Below are 20,920 nucleotides of genomic sequence, written 5' to 3' on the forward strand. Positions count from 1 at the left end.
CCTAATTTTATTTTCCCTCAGGATTCATCACCTCAAAGTTCCAGGGTTTCAATGTGTGTTTTGTCTTCAAGAAAATGTACCGTGATCATTGCCGGCTGAGCAGGGCTGATATTCCACCATTTACCCTGTTGTCGGAGAGCAGGCACATGAATCATATAAAGGAATGGAACATTGGCTTCACGGAAATCACAATTCATAACCCATTTATTTTAAATGGGTTTATTTTAAATGAGTTAACGCCTGCCTTAAATGGTAGACTCAGGACTGTCACACAAACAGGTTAAATCTTCATAGAACAATTACCACAGTCATTTTTAGACTGGACGCCGCACGGTGACTTTTCTGTCAGTGAAGAGAGACGAGAAAGACCAAAGTGCCGTTTGCCCCTCTCAGTGTGGCCCTGAAGGACTGTGTCCAGGCTGAAGTTCTGTTCCCACCGGACGATCCTCCCCCCAGATTGTCCTTTCTGAGCTCCAGTCAGGTGATGCTAAACACTCAGGTGGGAAAGACCAAAATCTACAACAAGGTGTTTAAAACAAAGCTGATTTATTTAACAGATATCCAGAATATTAAACTCCAGCCCAGTTATAGGGCTTATTAACATCAGAAGAAACAAACCCCAACTGTCAGAATGAACATGGTTCAGTCCTGGATGGGATTAACAGCAGAATCCAACCCCTGCAGTCACTTTTGAACTCCCTGGTGTCTCAGTACGTGTGATGACTGAGTGAATCCCTTCCCACACACGGAATCATAGAATCAGAGAAAGCTACAGCACAGAAGGAAGCCATTCGGCCCATCGTGTCTGTGACGGCCGAAAAAGAGCTATCCAGCTTAATCCCACTTTCCAGGGCTTGGTCCGTAGCCCTGTAGGTTACGGCACTTCAAATGCACATCCATGTACTTTTGAAATGAGTTGAGGTTTTCTGCCTCGACCACCCTTTCAGACAGTGAGTTCCAGACCCCGACCACCCTGTCCGCTTCTGTGTATCCTCGAACTTTATCACTGTTATCCGGAGGTCGAGGAGACAACCATTCGCTCCTCTATGACATAAATCGTGAATTATACCCTGACCCCGACGAGCCCAGAAACAAGAACGTGTCCTTAAATTAAAGTGTTACAGACACATTCTGTGAGAGGTCTGTCTGTGCGATGAAATGGTGTTTTTGAACAGTCATTCTGATATCGGTTTCCTCCTCAAACCTGAACAAATACCAATTCCAAAGTGTGACTTTGTCGCTGAATTCCACAAATTAGGTAAAAATAATAAGCGACACAAGGCATTGCTGGGAGTTGAACCCAGGATCGCCTGTTTACAAAACAGATGCTTTAACCAACTAAACCACAGCACCAATTCACTGCACCTGTTCCCCACCTCGTCTCACTAATATCGATCAGCGACACGTTACTGTCTGTTCGAGGCACAGACCGTTTTATCTTTGTCTATTTCCCTTGTCCGTTTACCTGTGCATCCTGATACTGCCTGCATTTCTCGCTGTGTTTATCTTTGTGTATCCATCAGTGTGTTGATACACGGATGATTAAGTGTGCTTGTGTTTGTTACATTAAATAAATTCGGGGTTCAGACAATTCTCGCTCTGACATTGGAGAACTATTGAGCTGAACTTTACAGCGAAGTCTTGTTTATTGTGGTGCTGAAACGAAAAACCCGAAGAGGTCCAAAAAGGGAAAAGGAGCAAAAACTTGTGAGGGAAAATAACGACAACAATCAAGGTATTTACAGGTATATTAAGAGAAAGAAGGGTGACGAAGAGTAATGTGGGCCCCTTAAAGACAGATGGAGGTGATATTGTAATTGAAAATCAGGAAATGGCAGAGTTGCGAAATATTTACTTTGCATCGGTCTTCATAGAAAAGGATGAGGCGAACATAGCAGAGACACGAGGAAAACTGTAAATAAATCAAGGGGATTCAGTGTAAATAAAATAATGGCAATGGAGAAAATAATGAGATTGAAGATTGTCAAATCTCCAGGACCTGATGTTTACCATCCCAGGGGAATAAGAGGAATAGGTAAGGAACTTGTACATGCTTACTCATGATCGATCAAAACTCTCTTGATTCAGGAATTGTTGCTTTAATTGAAACATTGTCAATGTCACTCCATTATTTCGGATGGGTCGGAGAGATAAAGTTGGAAATTCTAGGCCTATCAGTCTGACGCCTGTTGTGGGGAAGTTACCAGTATCCGTTATTGGGGAAAGAATGACTGAGCACTTGGATAAATATGGAGTAATCAGAGAGAGCCAGCATGGATTTGTAAAGGGGAAGTCAAGTCTAACAAAGCTCGTTGAACTTTTTGAAGATGTAACTAACGTGCTCGATAATGGAGTGTCTCTGGGTGTTAGATGGACATTGACTTCCAAAGGCATCCAATAAGGGACCACATAAGAGACTGTCAACAAAAATTAGAGTGCGTGGAATTTAAGGCAACCTATTGAAATGGGCAGGGAGTTGGTTAGAAGGTGGGAGGCAGAGGCCCGGGATAATAAGGGATGTACTCAAATTGGCCGGATGTGATTAGTTCTGGGGCATCAGCTTTTTCCGATATGTATAAATGACGGAGATGAAGGAATAGAGAGCCGAACACTCACGTTTGTCGCTGACATCGAGTTAGGAGGCGCAGTGAGTAGTGTAGATGGGAGCATAAAGTTACAAAGGGAAATTGATAGATTCAGTGAGTTGGTAAAACTGTGTCAGATGGAGCTTACATAGAACTACATCGAATGTACATCACAGAAACAGGCAATTCGGCCCAACCAGACTATACCGGTGTTTATGCTGCAGACGAGCCTCCTCCAACCCCTCTTCATCTAACCCTATGAGCAAACTCTAATATTCCCTTCTCCTCTATGTGCTTATCCAGCTTCCCCGTAAATGCATCCATTCTATTCGCCTTAACTACTCCTTGTGGTGGTGAGTTGAACATTCTAACGACTCTCTGGGGAAGTCTGTTTCTCTTGAATGCCAGATTGGATACATTAGTGACTGGATTAATGTTTCAGAAGATGGGACGATCGAGTGAATCTCTTCCCACACACGGAGCAGGTGAAAAGTCTCTCCCCAGTGTGAGTGCATCGATGTCTCAGCAGTTCGTTTCTGATTTTAAATCTCTTCCCACAGTCAGAACATTTAAAGGTCTCTCAGTGTGAACTTGCTGGTGTCTCAGCAGGTTGGATGACTGAATGAATCTCTTCCCACACACAGAGCAGGAGAACGGCCTCTCCCCAGTGTGGGTGCGTTGGTGCATCAGCAGGGTGGATGACCGAGTGAATCCCTTCGCACACGCAGAGCAGGTGAACGGTCTCTCCCCAGTGTGGGTGCGTTGGTGTGTCAGCAGAATACTTTTGCTTTTAAACCTCTTCTCACAGTCAGAACATTTAAAAGGTCTCTCATCAGAGTGAACTCGCTGGTGTGACAGAAGGTGTGATGACCGAGTGAATCCCTTCCCACACACGGAGCAGGTGAACGGCCTCTCCCCAGTGTGAGTGCGTTGGTGTCTCAGCAGGTTGGATGCCCAAGTGAATCCCTTCCCACAAGCAGAGCAGGTGAACGGCCTCTCCCCAGTGTGAGTACATTGGTGTGTCAGCAGAATACTTTTGCTTTTAAACCTCTTCTCACAGTCAGAACATTTAAAAGGTCTCTCATCAGAGTGAACTCGCTGGTGTGACAGAAGGTGTGATGACCGAGTGAATCCCTTCCCACACACGGAGCAGGTGAACGGCCTCTCCCCAGTGTGAGTGCATTGGTGTTTCAGCAGAATACTTTTGCATTTAAACCTCTTCTCACAGTCAGAACATTTAATAGGTCTCTCATCAGTGTGAACTCGCTGGTGTGTCAGGAGGCCGGATGACTGAGTGAATCCCTTCCCACACATGGAGCAGGTGAACGGCCTCTCCCCAGTGTGACGGCGTCGATGAGTTTCCAGCTGTGACGGGTAATTGAATCCCTTCCCACAATCCCCACATTTCCACGGTTTCTCCATGGTCTGGGTGTCCTTGTGTCTCTCCAGGTTGGACGATCAGTTGAAGCCTCGTGCACACACAGAACACGTGTACGGTGTCTCCCCACTGTGAATGGTGTGATGTTTTTTCTGGCTGTGTAACTGGTTAAAGCTCTTTCCACAGACAGTGCACTGGAACACTCTCACTCGGGTGTGTGTGTCTCGGTGCTTTTCCACTCACACTGATGTTTGAAACCTTCTCCCATGGATAGAACAGACAAACATTTCTCCTTCAACATTCAAAGGCCGATGATATTCAGGTCCTGATGAATCGAGTGACTCTGTCAGATCTTGACGTGATCTTTGGTTTGAGTTTCCCTCTGCAAATCCTCCCCTGTAAAAGTAGTTTATAAAAGTTATCACTGTAAGTACAGGATAGAAATTCAGATCAGACAACTCTACTTTCTATGGAACATTATTTCCTCTCTCATTCCTCAAAGCTGTAAATCCCCGTCCCACACACTCTCCCTCCTCCCTGTGCTGAAATCCAAACCCATCGCATCATCTTTCAGTGGCCCGAAACCATGAGTGAAAGGGTGAGAGAGGAATGTGAGAGAGTGAGTGTGTGAGAGTGTGAGAGAGTGTGAGTGTGAGAGAGTGAGTGTGAGAGAGTGTGAGTACAGCAGTGGGCTCGGTGTGGAGAATGAAGTGGGGCAGGTGGAGCATGTTTCAGTGGGGCAGCAGTGATCATAATCTCATTAGGTTTACAACAGTTATGGAAAAGGACAGGGGACAGTCAAATGTGAAAATTCTTAACTGGAGGAGGGCTAATTCCAGTGAGTTAAAAAGGGATCTTGTCCGTGTGGATTGGAATCAAAAATTGGCAGGCAGAACAGTAATTGAACAATGGGAGGCCTTCAAGGAGGAGTTGGTTTGGGTACAGAGTGGACAGATTCCCACGAGGAGGAAAGGAACAGCATCCAAAGCTCGAGCTCCCTGGATGACGAAAGGTATAGAGATCACCATTTCTCCTTTATTTACAGACGCTCCCTGACCGATCACCATTTCTCCTTCATTTACAGACACTCCCTGACCGATCACCATTTCTCCTTCATTTACAGACTCTCCCTGACCGATCACCATTTCTTCTTCATTTACAGACTCTCCCTGACCGATCACCATTTCTTCTTCATTTTCCAGACTCTCCCTGACCGATCACCATTTCTCCTTCATTTACAGACACTCCCTGACCGATCACCATTTCTCCTTCATTTACAGACGCTCCCTGACCGATCACCATTTCTCCTTCATTTACAGACTCTCCCTGACCGATCACCATTTCTTCTTCATTTACAGACTCTCCCTGACCGATCACCATTTCTTCTTCATTTACAGACTCTCCCTGACCGATCACCATTTCTCCTTCATTCACAGACACTCCCTGACCGATCACCATTTCTCCTTCATTTACAGACGCTCCCTGACCGATCCCCATTTCTCCTTCATTTACAGACGCTCCCTGACCGATCCCCATTTCCCCTTCATTTCCCGGCGGGTAGTGAGGGGGGGATAATGTTCACTGTTTTATATTCGGGTCTGGGGCCGCACTCGGGGTTTGTAAAGCCTGAGCCTGGGCCTGAGCCCGGACCCGGGCCCCGGGGTTTATTGAGCCTCTTGCTCCGATCCTCTGACCTGCACCGAACGCGCTCCTCCCGCAGCCTCGACTGGCCGCGCATGCTCAGGACACACTGACCGGAAGAGAGTCACTACGGCGCCTGCGCACTGGGCTCCACTGATTCGGATAGGGCACAATCTGTACCGCGCTGCATGCTGGGTGATGCGACCGCCATTGATGATCTTAATATCAGGCCGGAAAACAAAGACATTGGAAGCAGGAAGAGCGCGTTTGGACCAAAGATAATAAAATAAACTGAAACCCCAGCCCTTCATGCCATTTAAACCGGCACAAACACACAGCGCAGACGTTCCACCAGTTTGGTGAAATCAGGAAATATTTTTTACGGTAACATTTATTAATTTCGTTTTATTAATTGTTGCAACTGACGGGTTCAATTCATGTTTATTTTCCAACTGCACCTCAGGATGTCAATTTCACCTCTAATCCCGTCCTGGTGATTAAGGAGAGTTCCGGACCAATCGGAGGAGCGGAAATCGACAGGAAGGGTGAGAGGGTGAGTTGGTCCTCCAACAAGTCGGAGTGTGTGAGGGGCGGGAGTTGAGGCACAGAATGGGCGGGTCTCAGCCCAGATGTCCCTCATCGTCTGAAACATAATATTTAAAACCTAATTTATCTTAAACTCCAGGAGACAACTCGACCTTTCTGTTGCGTCTTGAAACAGATCAAACCAGATGAGGTGGAGCAAACATTTCAACATTTGTTAGAAAAACATATTAATTATCAAAGGCAAAAATGAATCATTTGAGATAACTCAAGTCTACTGATAAAGTGAATGTAGTGGATGTTGTGTACATTGATTGTGAAAGGGTTTTTGGTAAGATGCCGGACAGGAGGCTTGTTGATAAAATTAGTACTTACCGTATTAAAAGGAATGAGGCAGTGTGGAAAGGAAGTTGTGTGAAGGGCAGAAAACAGAGAGTAGTGGTTAATGGATGTTCTCCAGACTGGAGGGATGTAAACAGTGGTGTCCCCCAGGGTCAGTGTTGGGACCATTACTAACCACAATATAGAGAATGATATGAGCTTGGGTATGTGGGACACAAGGTGAAAATCTCTCGATGACTCCAAAATTGGCACCGGGGCAACTGTGAAGAGGAGTCAGTGACTTCATTGTGACGTCCACGGGTTAGTAAATGGACCAGGTGAAGTTTAATGCAGAGAAATGTGACGAGATGCATTTTGAGAGGAAGAAAAATGAGATGAAATGTAAACTAAATGGTGAAAGTTTAAAAGTAGAGCAGCAGAGAGACTTAGGGATGGAAGGTTCTAAATAATGCATTGTCTTATTAATTAACAAGTCTGAGAGTCAGCAACTTTAATACCTCATGAAGAAATATATGAGTAAATTCTCTTTCCTCTCCCATACCAGACTAAACATGCAAATCCCCCGTGTAGACGAGATCAGCCCTCTGGATGGAACCACGGACTCCCTGAGCTTGATCTCCGGTGTCTCCAGTCCCAACTGCCCCTTACATCAGTATCTCCTCACTTTTATACCCTGTTGTGATCCATCTCTGTCACTGGAGCTGGAACTTCCCTAATCTGTGGTTTACAAGGACACATTGCTTGGTTCCCAGCAGTTACTTTTCTTCAGTAGTGTTCTCATGATCCCTGAACTACCCTGCTTACTGTTAATTAGAATCATAGAATCATAGAAAATTTACAGCACAGAAGGAGGCCATTCAGTCCATTGTGTCCGCGCCAGCCGAAAATGAGTCACCCAGCCTAATCCCACTTTCCAGCACTTGGTCCATAGCCTTGTCGGTCACGGCACTTCAGGTGCATATCCGGGTACCTTTTAAATGAGTTGAGGGTTTCTGCCTCTACCACCCTTTCAGGCAGTGAGTTCCAGACACCTACCAGCCTCTGGGTGAAAAATGTTTTCCTCAGCTCCTCAATAATCCTTCTACCAATCACTTTAAATCTATGCCCTGCCCCTTGTTTATTGACCTCTCTGCTCAGGGAAATCAGTCCTTCCTATCCAGCCTATCTCGGCCACACATAAATTTGTACACCTCAATTAAATCAATCCTCAGCCTCCTCAGTTTCAAAGAGAACAATCCCAGCCTATCCAATCTTTCCTCATAGCTAAAATTATCCAGTCCTGGCAACATCCTCGTAAATCTCCCCTGCACCCTCTCGAATGCAATTACACCCTTCCTGTATTGTGGTGACCAGAACTGTACACAGTACTCAAGTTGTGGCCTAACCATTGTTTTATACAGTTCCAGCCTAACCTCCCTGTTCTTATATTCTATGCCGTGTCTAATGAAGGAAAGAATTCCATTTGCCTTGTTAACCACCTTATCTACCTGTCCTGCTACCTTCAGGGATCTGTGGACATGCATTCCAAGGTCCCTCACTTCTTCTACACCTTTCAGTATCCTCCCATTTATTGTGTGCTCCCTTGCCTTGTTGCCGGCCCCAAATGCATTACCTCACTCTTCTCCGGATTAAATTCCATTTACCATTTTTCTGCCCACCTGACCAGTCCATTGATATCTTCCTGCACTCTACAGCTTTCCTCCTCACTATCAACCATGCGGCCAATTTTGTATCATCTGCAAACTTCTTGATCAAGCCCCCTACATTTAAGTCCAAATCATTAATACACATCACAAAAAGCAAGGGACCGAGTACTGAGCTCTGAGGAACCCCACTGGAAACAGCCTTCCAGTCAAAAAAACATCCCTTGATCATTATCCCTTTCTTCCGGCCACTGAGCCAATTTTGGATCCAACCTGCACCTGGTTATCAGTATCTCAGTTTGGAGATTCAAACACGCACAGCCCACCAAACAAACTAGTTATTTTTTTCGCTATTCCCAATACTCTGGAATGCAGGCAGCTGGAGGCCGATCTTAAAATAGCTCCTGCCCCCCTCCCGGGGAGGAACGGTCAGTCCTGTTCCAGCATCACGCTGGGCGAGTTTGGGAAACACACGGACATGGAGCAGTTGGGATGATGTGGAGATGCCGGTGATGGACTGGGGTTGACAATTGTAAACAATTTTACAACACCAAGTTATAGTCCAACAATTTTTATTTGAAATTTACAAGCTTTCGGAGGCTTTCTCCTTCGTCAGGTAAATGTTCAGGAGCTCCTCGAAGCCTACGCATTTATACATATAGAACAATACATGGTGTTTACAGACTGCCCCTGCAACTGCCCGTTGCCAAGGCAATCACCGTGTTCAGACAGAGAGGTGTCACCGACAGAACCCCCAAATACACATTCAACAAAAAAACAAACAGGAAAAAAAAGAGAGAGGCAGAAACATCCGGAAGGCAGAGAAAGCCAGCAAATGACCCATTATATTAAAAACAGATAGCTTTTGTTCGCTGGTGGGGTAACGTGTAGCGTGACATGAACCCAAGATCCCGGTTGAGGCCGTCCTCATGGGTGCGGAACTTGGCTATCAATTTCTGCTCGACGATTTTGCGTTGTCGTGTGTCTCGAAGGCCGCCTTGGAGAACGCTTACCCGAAGATCGGTGACTGAATGTCCCTGACTGCTGAAGTGTTCCCCGACTGGGAGGGAACCCTCCTGTCTGGCGATTGTTGCGCGGTGTCCGTTCATCCGTTGTCGCAGTGTCTGCATGGTCTCGCCAATGTACCATGCTCCGGGGCATCCTTTCCTGCAACGTATGAGGTAGACAACGTTGGCCGAGTCACAGGAGTATGAACCGTGCACCTGGTGGGTGGTGTCCTCTCGTGTGATGGTGGTATCTGTGTCGATGATCTGGCATGTCTTGCAGCGGTTACCGTGGCAGGGTTGTGTGGTGTCGTGGACGCTGTTCTCCTGAAAGCTGGGTAATTTGCTGCGAATGATAGTCTGTTTGAGGTTGGGTGGCTGTTTAAAGGCGAGTAGTGGAGGTGTGGGGAAGGCCATAGCGAGGTGTTAGTCGTCTGTTTTTAATATAATGGGTCATTTGCTGGCTTTCTCTGCCTTCCGGATGTTTCTGCCTCTCTCTTTTTTTCCTGTTTGTTTTTTTGTTGAATGTGTATTCGGGGGTTCTGCAGGTGACACCTCTCTGTCTGAACACGGTGATTGCCTTGGCAACGGGCAGTTGCAGGGGCATTCTGTAAACACCATGTATTGTTCTATATGTATAAATGCGTAGGCTTCGAGGAGCTCCTGAACATTTACCTGACGAAGGAGAAAGCCTCCGAAAGCTTGTAGATTTCAAATAAAAATGGTTGGACTGTAACTTGGTGTTGTAAAATTGTTTACAATGGAGCAGTTGGGACTGGGATTATCAGGGGGTCACATCAGATGGACGAGTGGCGTCTTGTCGATATTGTGAGTGATGTTGGGACTGAAAACTTGTCCGTCAAAGCGTAGAGCGATTTGACGAGCGCGGCTCTGGTGACTCTCTCTCTCTCTCTCTCACCCTCCGCAAAGTGCTTAAGCCCGGCCTTCGGGAATCTCGTTTCTTATTCCTGAATTTTGCCTCGGGCCAGTGCAGGGAAAGTGTTTATTAATGATCCAGCTTTCAGACTGATCGTGGTGTGAAAAGATGGGAAATACAGAATGTGAACTTGCACTGGATTACATGAGAAGTGTTTCATTTTGGACTCTGTATAAATTCAGTATCTTTTTTTGAAAATACACATTATTAAAATGAGTTTCTTTGTGTCTCACATTCCCCTTAAAGTTCTTTCATCCCCAGGGTCCTCACTCACCTCCTGTTAGTTCACAGTTGACTTCTGCTCAATTAGCCAGTGGTGGGAATTAAGAAATGATTTCAATTTGAATTAACAGTTAATTCAAAAAGCAGCCACTTTAATTTAAGAGCAGCGGAGGCTGTAAAGGTTCGACAGGAATAAACCAGGCCTGGACTCGCAAGGAACAGAGATTGTGCCTGGAAACAATAAACCGTTTTGTTTTTCCAAAATAATTTCTCAGAGACGCCGTTTCTTGTAGAAAGGGAAGAAAATTTGATCCGTTTGCCTTTCTCTCCCGACCTTTCCTGGGCCGTGAGGTCGAACAGCTTCTATCAGGTCACTGGTGCCAGGCCTGGGCACCAGTTAGACCTGCGGTGCCCACGCTGAGGAGGAGACACTGTGCTTTCCCTGGCGGTTATAAGGCGTCCAAAATCAGAATACCAGGTTAATAGCACAGGGGATGGAGATGTCACCGGTGGACACAATGCCTGGACTTTCCGGCAACAGGGTGAGGGCGGGAATTCTGCCCATCGCCCCCTGACCGCACCATGGTCATTACCCAGTTTCCTGGGTCAGCGGCCATTAGTCACGGTGGGCCCCGGCCCCTGATGGAAATTCCACCGGCGAGCAGTAGCCCAGCGGCCCCCGGGAAACTTGTCGCTGTTGCTGCAGCATGCGAGGATGTGAAAGGCATCGGGCCTCCTGCCTCAGGCCCAAGGAGAGGCCTCAGGGAGAAGGGAAATGTGCCGGGAGCCCAGGACCCCCCGCTCCCCCCCAACCCCGCTCCTCTCCCCCACCTACCCGGCAGGGGCCGGGTGAGCTGCCCGGGCTCTCCGAGCCCTGTCCCCACCTACCCGGCAGGGGCCGGGTGAGCTGCCCGGGCTGTCCGAGCCCTGTGCCCACCTACCCGGCAGGGGCCGGGTGAGCTGCCCGGGCTGTCCGAGCCCTGTCCCCACCTACCCGGCAGGGGCCGGGTGAGCTGCCCGGGCTGTCCGAGCCCTGTTCTGACACAACACACTCCCGACTCCAGCTTTCAATTGAAAATTAATTTTATTCTTGGAATGAGTTTGTAAAGATTCCCAAAGACTGGAATGGTTTAGACAGGGACAGGGAGAGGCCGCAGTCTCTGGCCACTCACGCAGGGAGCAGGAGGAGGAGAGGCGAGTTTTCGAAGTTTGAGCCGCCCAAACGGTCCAAGTTTCACTCTGTCCCTGCCTCGAACCTCCGAGGGTCGAACTGCTCGGGCTCCGCACCTCCCCTGGGCCTGCAGTGGGCCCACGCCATGCGGTGTTGAAAGACACGGGGAGAGCTGCACTTGCTCGCTGCAGGGAACTTATTAAAAGCACGTAAAGCCCCTGGTCAAGATGGGCATCACACAGCAGGTCTGACTGGCAACCTTCACACGAGCAGCACATTTAAATCAGGGTGTTGGACAGACTGTGAACGGGCACTGATCAAACTGGAGTCTCCAATGTCAGATACAGGCCCCAAATTACCCACCCGGATTCATTGTCAAAACAGTCCAGAACCCTCACATCACATTCTCACAGAGTGTTTGATGCAGCCATTTAACTTGGTGCTGGTGGATCAACACAGAGGGGAAAAGTGAACCCCATTTTGCTCACTGAAACTATTCTGGACTGACTGTCACAAGGACACGGCCCTGCCTTAAATAACTAGTCGAGCTGCTGTGGCCTCACCCAGGGGGAGCAGGACCACCGGGGGCCCTCGGATGATGCGAGGTTTGATAGCGGGGATAATCGCGGCCCGCAGAATGTTAGCCTAAGGTGGGGGGGCGAGGGGCGAGGGCCAGGCCTGGGCGGGGAATCGAAGGGCAGGCCCGGGGATCGAGGGGCAGGCCCGGGGGGCGAGGGGCAGGCCCGTGGGGGAGTCGAGGGGGGGGCGAGGGTTAGAGGGGAGCAGGGTTCGATCAGAGGACACAGATTTACTGTAATTTTGGAAAGATCCAGATGGGAGAGGAGGAGAATTCTCTCTTTACGCAGCGAGTTGTTCTGATCTGGAATGCGCGGCCTGAAAGGGCGGTGGAGGCAGATTGAGTAATAACTTTCAAAAGGGAACTGGACAAATATTTGAAGGGGAGAAATCTGCAGGACCGCGGGGAAAGAGCAGGGGGGAGTGGGACTAATTGGAGAGCTGTTTCAAAGAGCCGGCACAGGCACGATGGGCCGAACGGCCTCCTCCTGTGCTGTAAGATCCGATGAGGTTCAAGGTGCAGCGGGGTCAGGGTGGAGCGGCTGTCACCAGCTCTGCCTGATGACCATCAGGTGAAGTCCAACACAGTGAAGGAAATGCAGCCCCCAGTGCACTCTCCCTCCCTGCAGCATTCCTCCAGGAATCCACTCGACACTGTGCAGCATCACACCGGCAAATGAGTTGGAGAGGAACTTCTACAAACATTAGATTTTTCCCAAAGAAGTTCGGACGTTTGTCTCTCTCTCTCCTGGGGAGCAACGGGGCCGGGTGGAATTAATCCCAGTACCTTCCGAAAACAATCAATCAATCATCGAAAGCTCAGGGCAGCGAACACTATTGGTCCCACCTCCTGATCCAGGGCATGTCTGAGGATACTGATTGTTTCCAGGACTCCCTCAGACTGGTCTGAAACACTGACCGTGGGCCAATTACTGACTGCAATGCTACGAATTAAAACACAACCTGCAGTTTAAACATTCAAAGCACCCCATTTAATATAAAGAGACATTATTGTAAATTAACCCCACCCACTGAACACTCTCCAGGCACAGACACACACACACGGGCCAACGTTTTACACACACACACACATCGTCGTTACTCAATGAGCTTCTTGGCTTTGAAGAAGCGTCGCAGTTAGAAGACCTGCCAGGTGGCCAGGCCGACGAGGCAGCACATGGAGAAGATGCTGAAATACAGGACACGAGCACTGGTGGACTCTGCACGGAGAGAGAGAGAGAGAGGGGCTCATCAAACAGGTTGGAGGAGTGGATTCAATCTGCACTAAGATCACTTCACTGAAGGCAGCCCTCCCTCTTTCTTTCACCTTGCTGCCCCGAGCACCGTTTCCCTGCTCCTGGGTCACTGCTGCTCCGAGTCTGGCCTTTGGTTGATGCCTGGGGTCACTCCCTCCCCCGAATCCCCATCCTGGATCCTCTCTCGCTAAACAGCTCAGGTGAGAGCAGGGACATGGCAGGCCTTTCATGGGAGCGTCACTCTGTCCACAACTGACACCCTGTCCCTTTCCAACAGGTCAATCCTATCACCTAGAATCTTACAGCACAGGAGGCCTCTCGGCCCATCGTGCCTGTGCTGGCTCTTTGAAAGAGCTGTCCCATTAGTCCCACTCCCCTGCCCTTTCCCCATTGCCCTGCAAATGTTTCCTTTCAGTGTTTATCCAATTCCCTTTTGAAAGTTATTATTAAATCTGCTTTCACCGCCCTTTCAGGCAGCTCATTCCAGATCATAACTCGCTGCGTAAAATAAAACCCTCATCGCCATCTGGTTCTTTTGCCAATTCCCTTAAATCTGTGTCCTCTGGTTACCGATCCTTCTGCCACTGGAAATAGTTTCTCCTTATTTAATCTATTAAAACCCTTCATAATTTTGAACACCTCTATTAAATCTCCCCGTAACCTTCTCTGCTCTAAAGAGAACAATCCCAGTTTCTCGACATAACTGAAGTCCCTCATCCCTGGTACCATTCTAGTAAATCTCCTCTGCACCCTCTCCAAGGCCTTGACATCCTTCCTAAAGTGCGGTGCCCAGAATTGGACACAATACTCCAGCTGAGGCCTAACCAGTGTTTTATAAAGGTTCAGTATAACTTCCTTGCTTTCGTACTCGATGCCTCTATTAATAAAGCCCAGGATCCTGTATGCTTTTTTTTAACAGCCTTCTCAATTTGTCACCTTCAAAGATTTGTGTCTGTGCACTCCCCAGGTCTCTCTGTTCCTGCATTCCCTTTAAAATTGTACCATTTAGTTTATATTGCCTCTCCTCATTCTTCCCACCAAAATGTATCACTTCCCACTTCTCTGCGTTAAATTTCATCTGCCATGTGTCTGCCCATTCCACCAGTCTATGTCCTCCTGAAGTCTGTTACTATCCTCCACATTGTTTACTACATTTCCGAGTTTCGTATCATCTGCAAAGTTTGAAATACCCTGAATACCCAAGTGCAAGTCATTAATATATATCCAAAAGAGCAGTGGTCCTAATACTGACCCCTGGGGAACACCACTGTATATTTCCCTCCAGTCTGAAAAACAACCGTTCACCACTACTCTCTGTCCCTTAGCCAATTTTGTAACCATGCAGCCACTGTCCCTTTAATCCCAGGGGCTTCAAATGATCCCTTCTGTCTCTGGACCCCGTTTATACCGTCCTTCCCCAAAAACTTATTCCACAACTCTGCCCTCTGGTGTAGAAAGGTCCCAGGCCTCTGACTCCAACTCCCTGGTTTAGATGAGTGGAGGCCTCCAGCCCATGGAGCACCCCATCTAACGGCCCATGAAAGGACTCTGTGTTTTCCCTCCGCTCCCCGACTGAGAGCCTCCCCTCCGGGTGTTCCATCCTGCCCACACTCGCCCCAGTTTGTACACACCTTCCCTTATCCTGCAGTCAAACTTGGAATGAAAATATGCAGAATCTTATCTGCCTCGACAAGGCCCCCTTGTCAGAAGATGGTGGGTTCGAGCCCCACTCCAGAGACTCGAGCACCTAATCCAGGCCGACACTCCCAGTGCAGTACTGAGGGAGTGCCGCACTGTCGGAGGTGCCGTCTTTCCGATGAGACGTTAAACTGAGTCCCTGCCTGCCCCTCTCAGGTGGACGTAAAAGATCTCACGGACACTAATGGGAGAAGAGCAGAATTCTCCCCTGGGTGTTCTGGCCAATATTTATCCCTCAACCAACGCCACTAAAACACAGATTATCTGGTCATTATCACAATGCTGTTTGTGGGATCTTGCTGTGCGGATCTTGCTGCCTGTTCCCTAAATTGCAACAGTGACTACACTTCAAAATAGTACATTATTGGCTATAAAGTGATCTGGGACGTCCCGAGGTCGTGGAAGGGGCGAAATAAATGTACGTTTTTTAAAAACTAAGTCCCTTTGACACTGGGGATCAGTCCTGCAGTCCTTTTAACCCCTGGCCCCTGGTACCCAAGCTCTAGACCACCCCTCTTTACTCCGAGGGCGAGTGGAGGGCAGTTGGGGCAAGGGATGCTTTGCCACAAAGTGCCTGAAGCAGAGCCCACTGCATCTTTCACAGGACGACTGGACAACCGTATGAAGCTGAGGCTCGTGCTATGGGGGAGAGAAGGGGAGAGGGGCTTATGTCCTGGGAGGTGGAGGGAGCTAAAACCCACAAACTTCTGACTCGGAGGGGTGAGTGACGCTGACCGAGGAACGAGACAGGGTCCCCGAGACCGAGAGCAGTAAGTGGAGAAGGGGCGGGTGTTGCAGACTGAAGCCTGTGCTGGGTGCTCCTACCATTGGTGTCCCTCATCTCTTCCTCTCGCTGCTTCATGTCGGCAAAGTCATTGACGATCGACTCTGACAGATCCTCCAATCGTCGCAGCTCCACCTCAAGTGGCTTCAGCTTCTCCGCCTTGGCGATCTGGGCAGGGAGAGAGAGAGAGAGAGACGGTCTGTAAGATCGGACAAAGATGTAGTAAATCCATTGTTGACTTGAGAGACCCACACTACAGAAAGGATATTGAAGCACTGGAGGCGAGGGGAGGGGTTGTAGAGAGGGACTAGGTTCTTAACACTCCCAATCTTGTTTCTTGATATCACGTGGAGTGAAACAAATTGGCTGAAGACTGGCTTCTGTGATGGTGGGGATATCGGGAGGAGGCCGAGACGGATCATCCACTTGGCACTTCTGGCTGAAGATGGTTGCAAACGCTTCAGCCTTGTTTTTGCCCTCACGCTGGACTCCGCCATCATTGAGGATGGGGATGTTTACAGAGCCTCCTCCTTCCGTTAGTTGTTTAATTGTCCACCACCATTCACGACTGGATGTGGCAGGACTGCAGAGCTTTGATCTGATCCGTTGGTTGTGGAATCGCTTAGCTCTGTCTATAGCATGTTGCTTCTGCTGTTTACCATGCATGTAGTCCTGTGTTGTAGCTTCACCAGGTTGGCACCTCATTTTCAGATACGTCTGGTGGTGCTCCTGGCCTGCTCTTCTACACTCCTCATTGAACCAGGGTTGATCCCCTGGCTTGTTGGTAATGGTGGAGTGAGGAAAATGTCGGGCCATGAGGTTACAGATTGTGCTGGAATACAATTCTGCTGCTGCTGATGGCCCACAGCGCCTCATGGATGCCCAGTTTTGAGCTGCTAGATCTGTTCTGAATCTATCCCATTTAGCACGGTGGTAGTGCCACAAAACACGTTGGATGGTGTCCTCAGTGCGAAGACGGGACTTCGTCTCCACGAGGACTGTGCAGTGGTCACTCCTACCAATACTGTCATGGACAGATGCATCTGTGACAGGTCGATTGGTGAGGGCAAAGTCAAGTAGGTTTTTCCCTCGTGTTGGTTTGCTCATCACCTGCCGCAGGCCCAGTCTGGCAACTATGTTGCAAACAGTCCTTTTATACTTGTTTTAACTGTCTGATTCACTTGTTTTATTCCTTATGCTATCTGCACTTGTGTATAGAACTCTTATTTGGGCAACAGACCTACTGGACCACATCTAGAATATACTGTGTGCAGTTTTGGTCTCCTTATTTAAGGAAGGACATAATTGCTTTGGAGGCGGTTCAGAGAAGGTTCACTCGACTGATTCCTGGGATGAGGGGGTTATCTTATGAGGAAAGGTTGGACAAGTTGGGCCTGTACAGGCTGGAGTTTAGAAGAATGAGAGGTGATCTTATTGAAAATATAAGATCGTGAGGAGACTAGAAGGGGCAGATGCTGAGAGGATGTTTCCCCTTGTGGGAGAGACGAGAACTCGGGGACCACAGTTTAAAAATAAATGGTCTCCCATTTAAGACGGAGATGAGGAAAAACTTTTTCTCTCAGAGGGTCGTGAGTCTGTGGAACTCCCTTCCCCAGAGAGCGGTGGAGGCAGGGTCAGTGAATATTTTTAAGGCTGAGTTAGATCGATTCCTGATTAACAGGGGAGTCAAAGGTTACAGTAGATGGACAGGAAAGTAGGGTTGAGGTCATAATTAGATCAGCCATGATCTTATCAAATGGCAGAGGGGCCGAATGGCCGACTCCTGCTCTTAATTCGTAGGTTCTGATGCTGTTTTTCTCACTTCTTAAAAATATCACACTTGTTTTTCATCACTGCTGTATTATTTTTTAATCAGTTATTTTATTATTTCCTGTATTTTTTGATGAACCTGAAGTATTTATATTACCTGTGACACTATTTGTGAGCTGGACTTTGTTCTCATCCCTTTTTCTTATCAGTGAGCTATTTTCACTTTTATTATTATTTCTGCCCGAGCCCTCCCCGTACCCCAGGACCCCCCCCTCGGACTCACTCACCCGGGGGCAGGCGGCTCTCGAAGCAGATCTCGAACATGTCGTAGTCGTCAGTGGTGAAGGCGAATTTGCCCTTAGTCGCCTCCTACTGAGAGTACAGGATGTGTCCGGAGGAGTCCGTCACCTGGGGGAGGGGAAACAGAGAGGTTACACCCTGGCTCCAGCCCGGAACTGTCCCCCACAGCTCCCTCCCCACACCACCCTCCCAATGGTGGAAAGGTACAAAAAGATCATTAAAAAGGATAATGGAACGTTGGCCTTTATCTCGAGGGCTGGAATACAAAGAGGTGGAAGTTATATTACAGCTGGACAGAGCTCTGGTCAGACCCCATCTGGAGACATTGCGTCCAGTTCTGGGCACCGTCCCCTCAGGAAGGACATATCGGCCTTGGAGGGGGTGCAGTGCAGATTCACCAGAATAATACCGGGGCTAAAAGGGTTAAATTACGAGGACAGGTTGCAGAGACGAGGCTTGTATTCCCTCGAGTGTAGAAGATTAAGGGGTGATCGAATCGAGGGGTTTAAGATGATTAAAGGATTTGATCGGGTCGATAGAGAGAAACTATTTCCTCTGGTGGGGGGAGTCCAGAACAAGGGGGAATAATCTTAAAATTAGAGCCCGGCCGTTCAGGGGTGATGTCAGGAAGCATTTCTTCACACAAAGGGGAGTGGGAATCTGGAACTCTCTCCCCCCGGAAAAGGGGGAGGCCGGGGGTCAATTGAAAATTTCAAACTGAGATTGATGGATTTTTGTTGGGTTGAGGGGATTAAAGGGAATGGAACCAAGGGGGGAAATGGAGTGAAATACAAATCAGACATGGTCGGACTGAATGGGGGGACATGGTCGGACTGAATGGGGGGACATGGTCGGACTGAATGGGGGACATGGTCGGACTGAATGGGGGACAAGGTCGGACTGAATGGGGAACAAGGTCACTCCCCCCCCCCCCTTCCTCTCTCTCTCTCCCCCCCCTCTCTCTCTCCCCCCCCTCTCTCTCACCCCCTACCCCCCCTCCCCCCACACCCACCCCCTTCCCCCCCCACACCCACCCCCTTTCCCCTCCCCCGCCTCTCTCTCTCCCTCCCTCTCTCTCTCCCTCTCCCCCTCCCTCTCTCTCTCCCTCTCTCTCTCTCCCTCCCTCTCTCTCCCCCTCCCTCTCTCTCCCTCCCTCTCCCCCTCTCTCTCTCTCTCTCTCCTCCCCCTCCTCCCTCCCTCTCCCCCCCTCCCTCTCCCCCCCCTCCCTCCCTCCTCTCTCTCCCCCCTCCCTCTCTCTCCCTCTCCCCCCCTCCCTCTCTCCTCCCCCTCTCTCTCTCCCTCCCCCCCCTCCCTCCCCTCCCCCCCCTCCCTCCCCTCCCCCCTCTCCTCCCCCCTCTCCCTCCCCTCCCCCCTCTCTCTCACTCTCCCTCCCCTCCCCCCTCTCTCTCACTCTCCCCCTTCCCCTCCCCCCTCTCTCTCACTCTCCCCCCCCTCTCCCTCCCTCCCCCTCTCTCTCACTCTCCCTCCCCTCCCCCCTCTCTCTCACTCTCCCTCCCCTCCCCCCTCTCTCTCACTCTCCCCCCCTTCCCCTCCCCCCTCCCCGTCCCCCATTCCCCTCCCCCTCCCCCTCCCCTCTCCCCCCCTTCCCCTCCCCCTCCCCCCTCTCTCTCACTCTCCCTCCCCTCCCCCCTCTCTCTCACTCTCCCCCCTTCCCCTCCCCCCTCTCTCACTCTCCCCCCCCTCTCCCTCCCTCCCCCCTCTCTCTCACTCTCCCTCCCCTCCCCCCTCTCTCTCACTCTCCCTCCCCTCCCCCCTCTCTCTCACTCTCCCCCCCTTCCCCTCCCCCCTCCCCGTCCCCCCATTCCCCTCCCCCCTCCCCCTCCCCTCTCCCCCCCTTCCCCTCCCCCTCCCCCCTCCCCCCTCTCTCTCTCTCCTCCCCCTCCCTCCCTCCCTCCCTCTCCCCCTCCCTCCCTCCCCCTCCCTCTCCCCCTCCCTCCCTCCCTCCCCCTCCCTCCTCTCCCCCTCTCCCCCTCTCTCTCTCCCTCCTCCCTCTCTCTCTCTCCCTCCCTCCCTCTCCCCCTCCCTCTCTCTCCCTCTCCCCCTCCCTCTCTCTCCCTCTCCCTCTCCCCCCCCTCCCCCCCTCTCTCCCCCCCCCCTCCCCCTCTCTCTCCCCCCCCCTCCCCCCCCCCTCCCCCTCTCTCTCCCCCCCCCTCCCCCCCCCTCCCCCTCTCTCTCCCCCCCCCTCCCCCCCCTCCCCCTCTCTCTCCCCCCCCCCTCCCCCCCCCTCCCCCTCTCTCTCCCCCCCCTCCCCCCCCTCTCCCCCTCTCTCTCCCCCCCCTCCCCCTCTCTCTCCCCCCCCTCCCCCTCTCTCTCCCCTCCCCCTCTCTCCCCCCCCTCTCCCTCCCTCCCCCCTCTCCGTCCCCCCATTCCCCTCCCCCCTCCCCCTCCCCCCCTTCCCCTCCCCCTCCCCTCTCCCCCCCTCTCCCCCCCCCTCCCCCCCCCCCTCCCCCTCTCTCCCCCCCTCTCTCTCCCCCTCCCCCCTCTCTCTCCCCCTCCCCCTCCCCCCCCCTCCCTCTCTCTCTCCCCCCCCCCTCCCTCTCTCTCTCCCCCCCCCCCCCCTCTCTCCCCCCCCCCCCCCTCTCTCCCTCTCCCCCCTCTCCCCCCTTGAGGTGGGGGCGGGCGGCCGGCTGTTCGCTCAGCTCGGACTCTCCGCTCACCAGCCTGTCCTTGTGGATCTCCTCCCGCAGACACTTCCTGGCGTTGGACGGCAGCTGGAAGGAGATGGCGCCGGCGGCCAGCAGCTGGTTCAGGGCGGCGAGGGGCAGGAGCAGGGCGGGGGGAGGAGGTGAGGGCCTGAGGCCGGGGACTGGGAGTCGGGGAGGGGCCTGAGGCCGGGGACTGGGAGTCGGGGAGGGCCTGAGGCCGGGGACTGGGAGTCGGGGAGGGGCCTGAGGCCGGGGACTGGGAGTCGGGGAGGGGCCTGAGGCCGGGGACTGGGAGTCGGGGAGGGGCCTGAGGCCGGGGACTGGGAGTCGGGGAGGGGCCTGAGGCCGGGGACTGGGAGTCGGGGAGGGGCCTGAGGCCGGGGACTGGGAGTCGGGGAGGGGCA

At 51.1% G+C, this 20,920-nt stretch overlaps 1 protein-coding gene across 2 annotated transcripts; it reads right to left on the bottom strand.

The window, feature by feature from the left end:
• Window positions 1-529: 529 nt before the first annotated feature.
• Window positions 530-20,912, bottom strand: LOC137312301 (zinc finger protein 774-like). Of its 2 annotated transcripts, none has more exons than XM_067978898.1 (4): window positions 20,529-20,912; window positions 17,838-17,958; window positions 15,822-15,948; window positions 530-4,359 (listed from the first exon to the last, which is right to left on the bottom strand). In XM_067978898.1, the coding sequence occupies exon 4, from the start codon at window positions 4,005-4,007 to the stop codon at window positions 3,108-3,110; it is 900 nt and encodes a 299-aa protein (XP_067834999.1). In that variant the 5' UTR covers window positions 4,008-4,359; window positions 15,822-15,948; window positions 17,838-17,958; window positions 20,529-20,912; the 3' UTR covers window positions 530-3,107. The 2 variants fall into 2 exon arrangements, 1 of the variants encoding a protein (XP_067834999.1); XR_010960691.1 differs by lacking the exon at window positions 530-4,359 and adding an exon at window positions 11,361-13,262 and having other exon boundaries at window positions 20,529-20,745.
• Window positions 20,913-20,920: the final 8 nt, after the last annotated feature.

The sequence above is a fragment of the Heptranchias perlo genome, unplaced genomic scaffold, assembly GCF_035084215.1.
Source record: "Heptranchias perlo isolate sHepPer1 unplaced genomic scaffold, sHepPer1.hap1 HAP1_SCAFFOLD_417, whole genome shotgun sequence".
Taxonomy (NCBI): Eukaryota; Metazoa; Chordata; class Chondrichthyes; order Hexanchiformes; family Hexanchidae; genus Heptranchias; species Heptranchias perlo.

What these genes read in the sequence shown, in the direction of transcription:
- LOC137312301 (XM_067978898.1), bottom strand. Translation starts at nt 4,007, where the DNA reads ATGGAGAAACCGTGGAAATGTGGGGATTGTGGGAAGGGATTCAATTAC.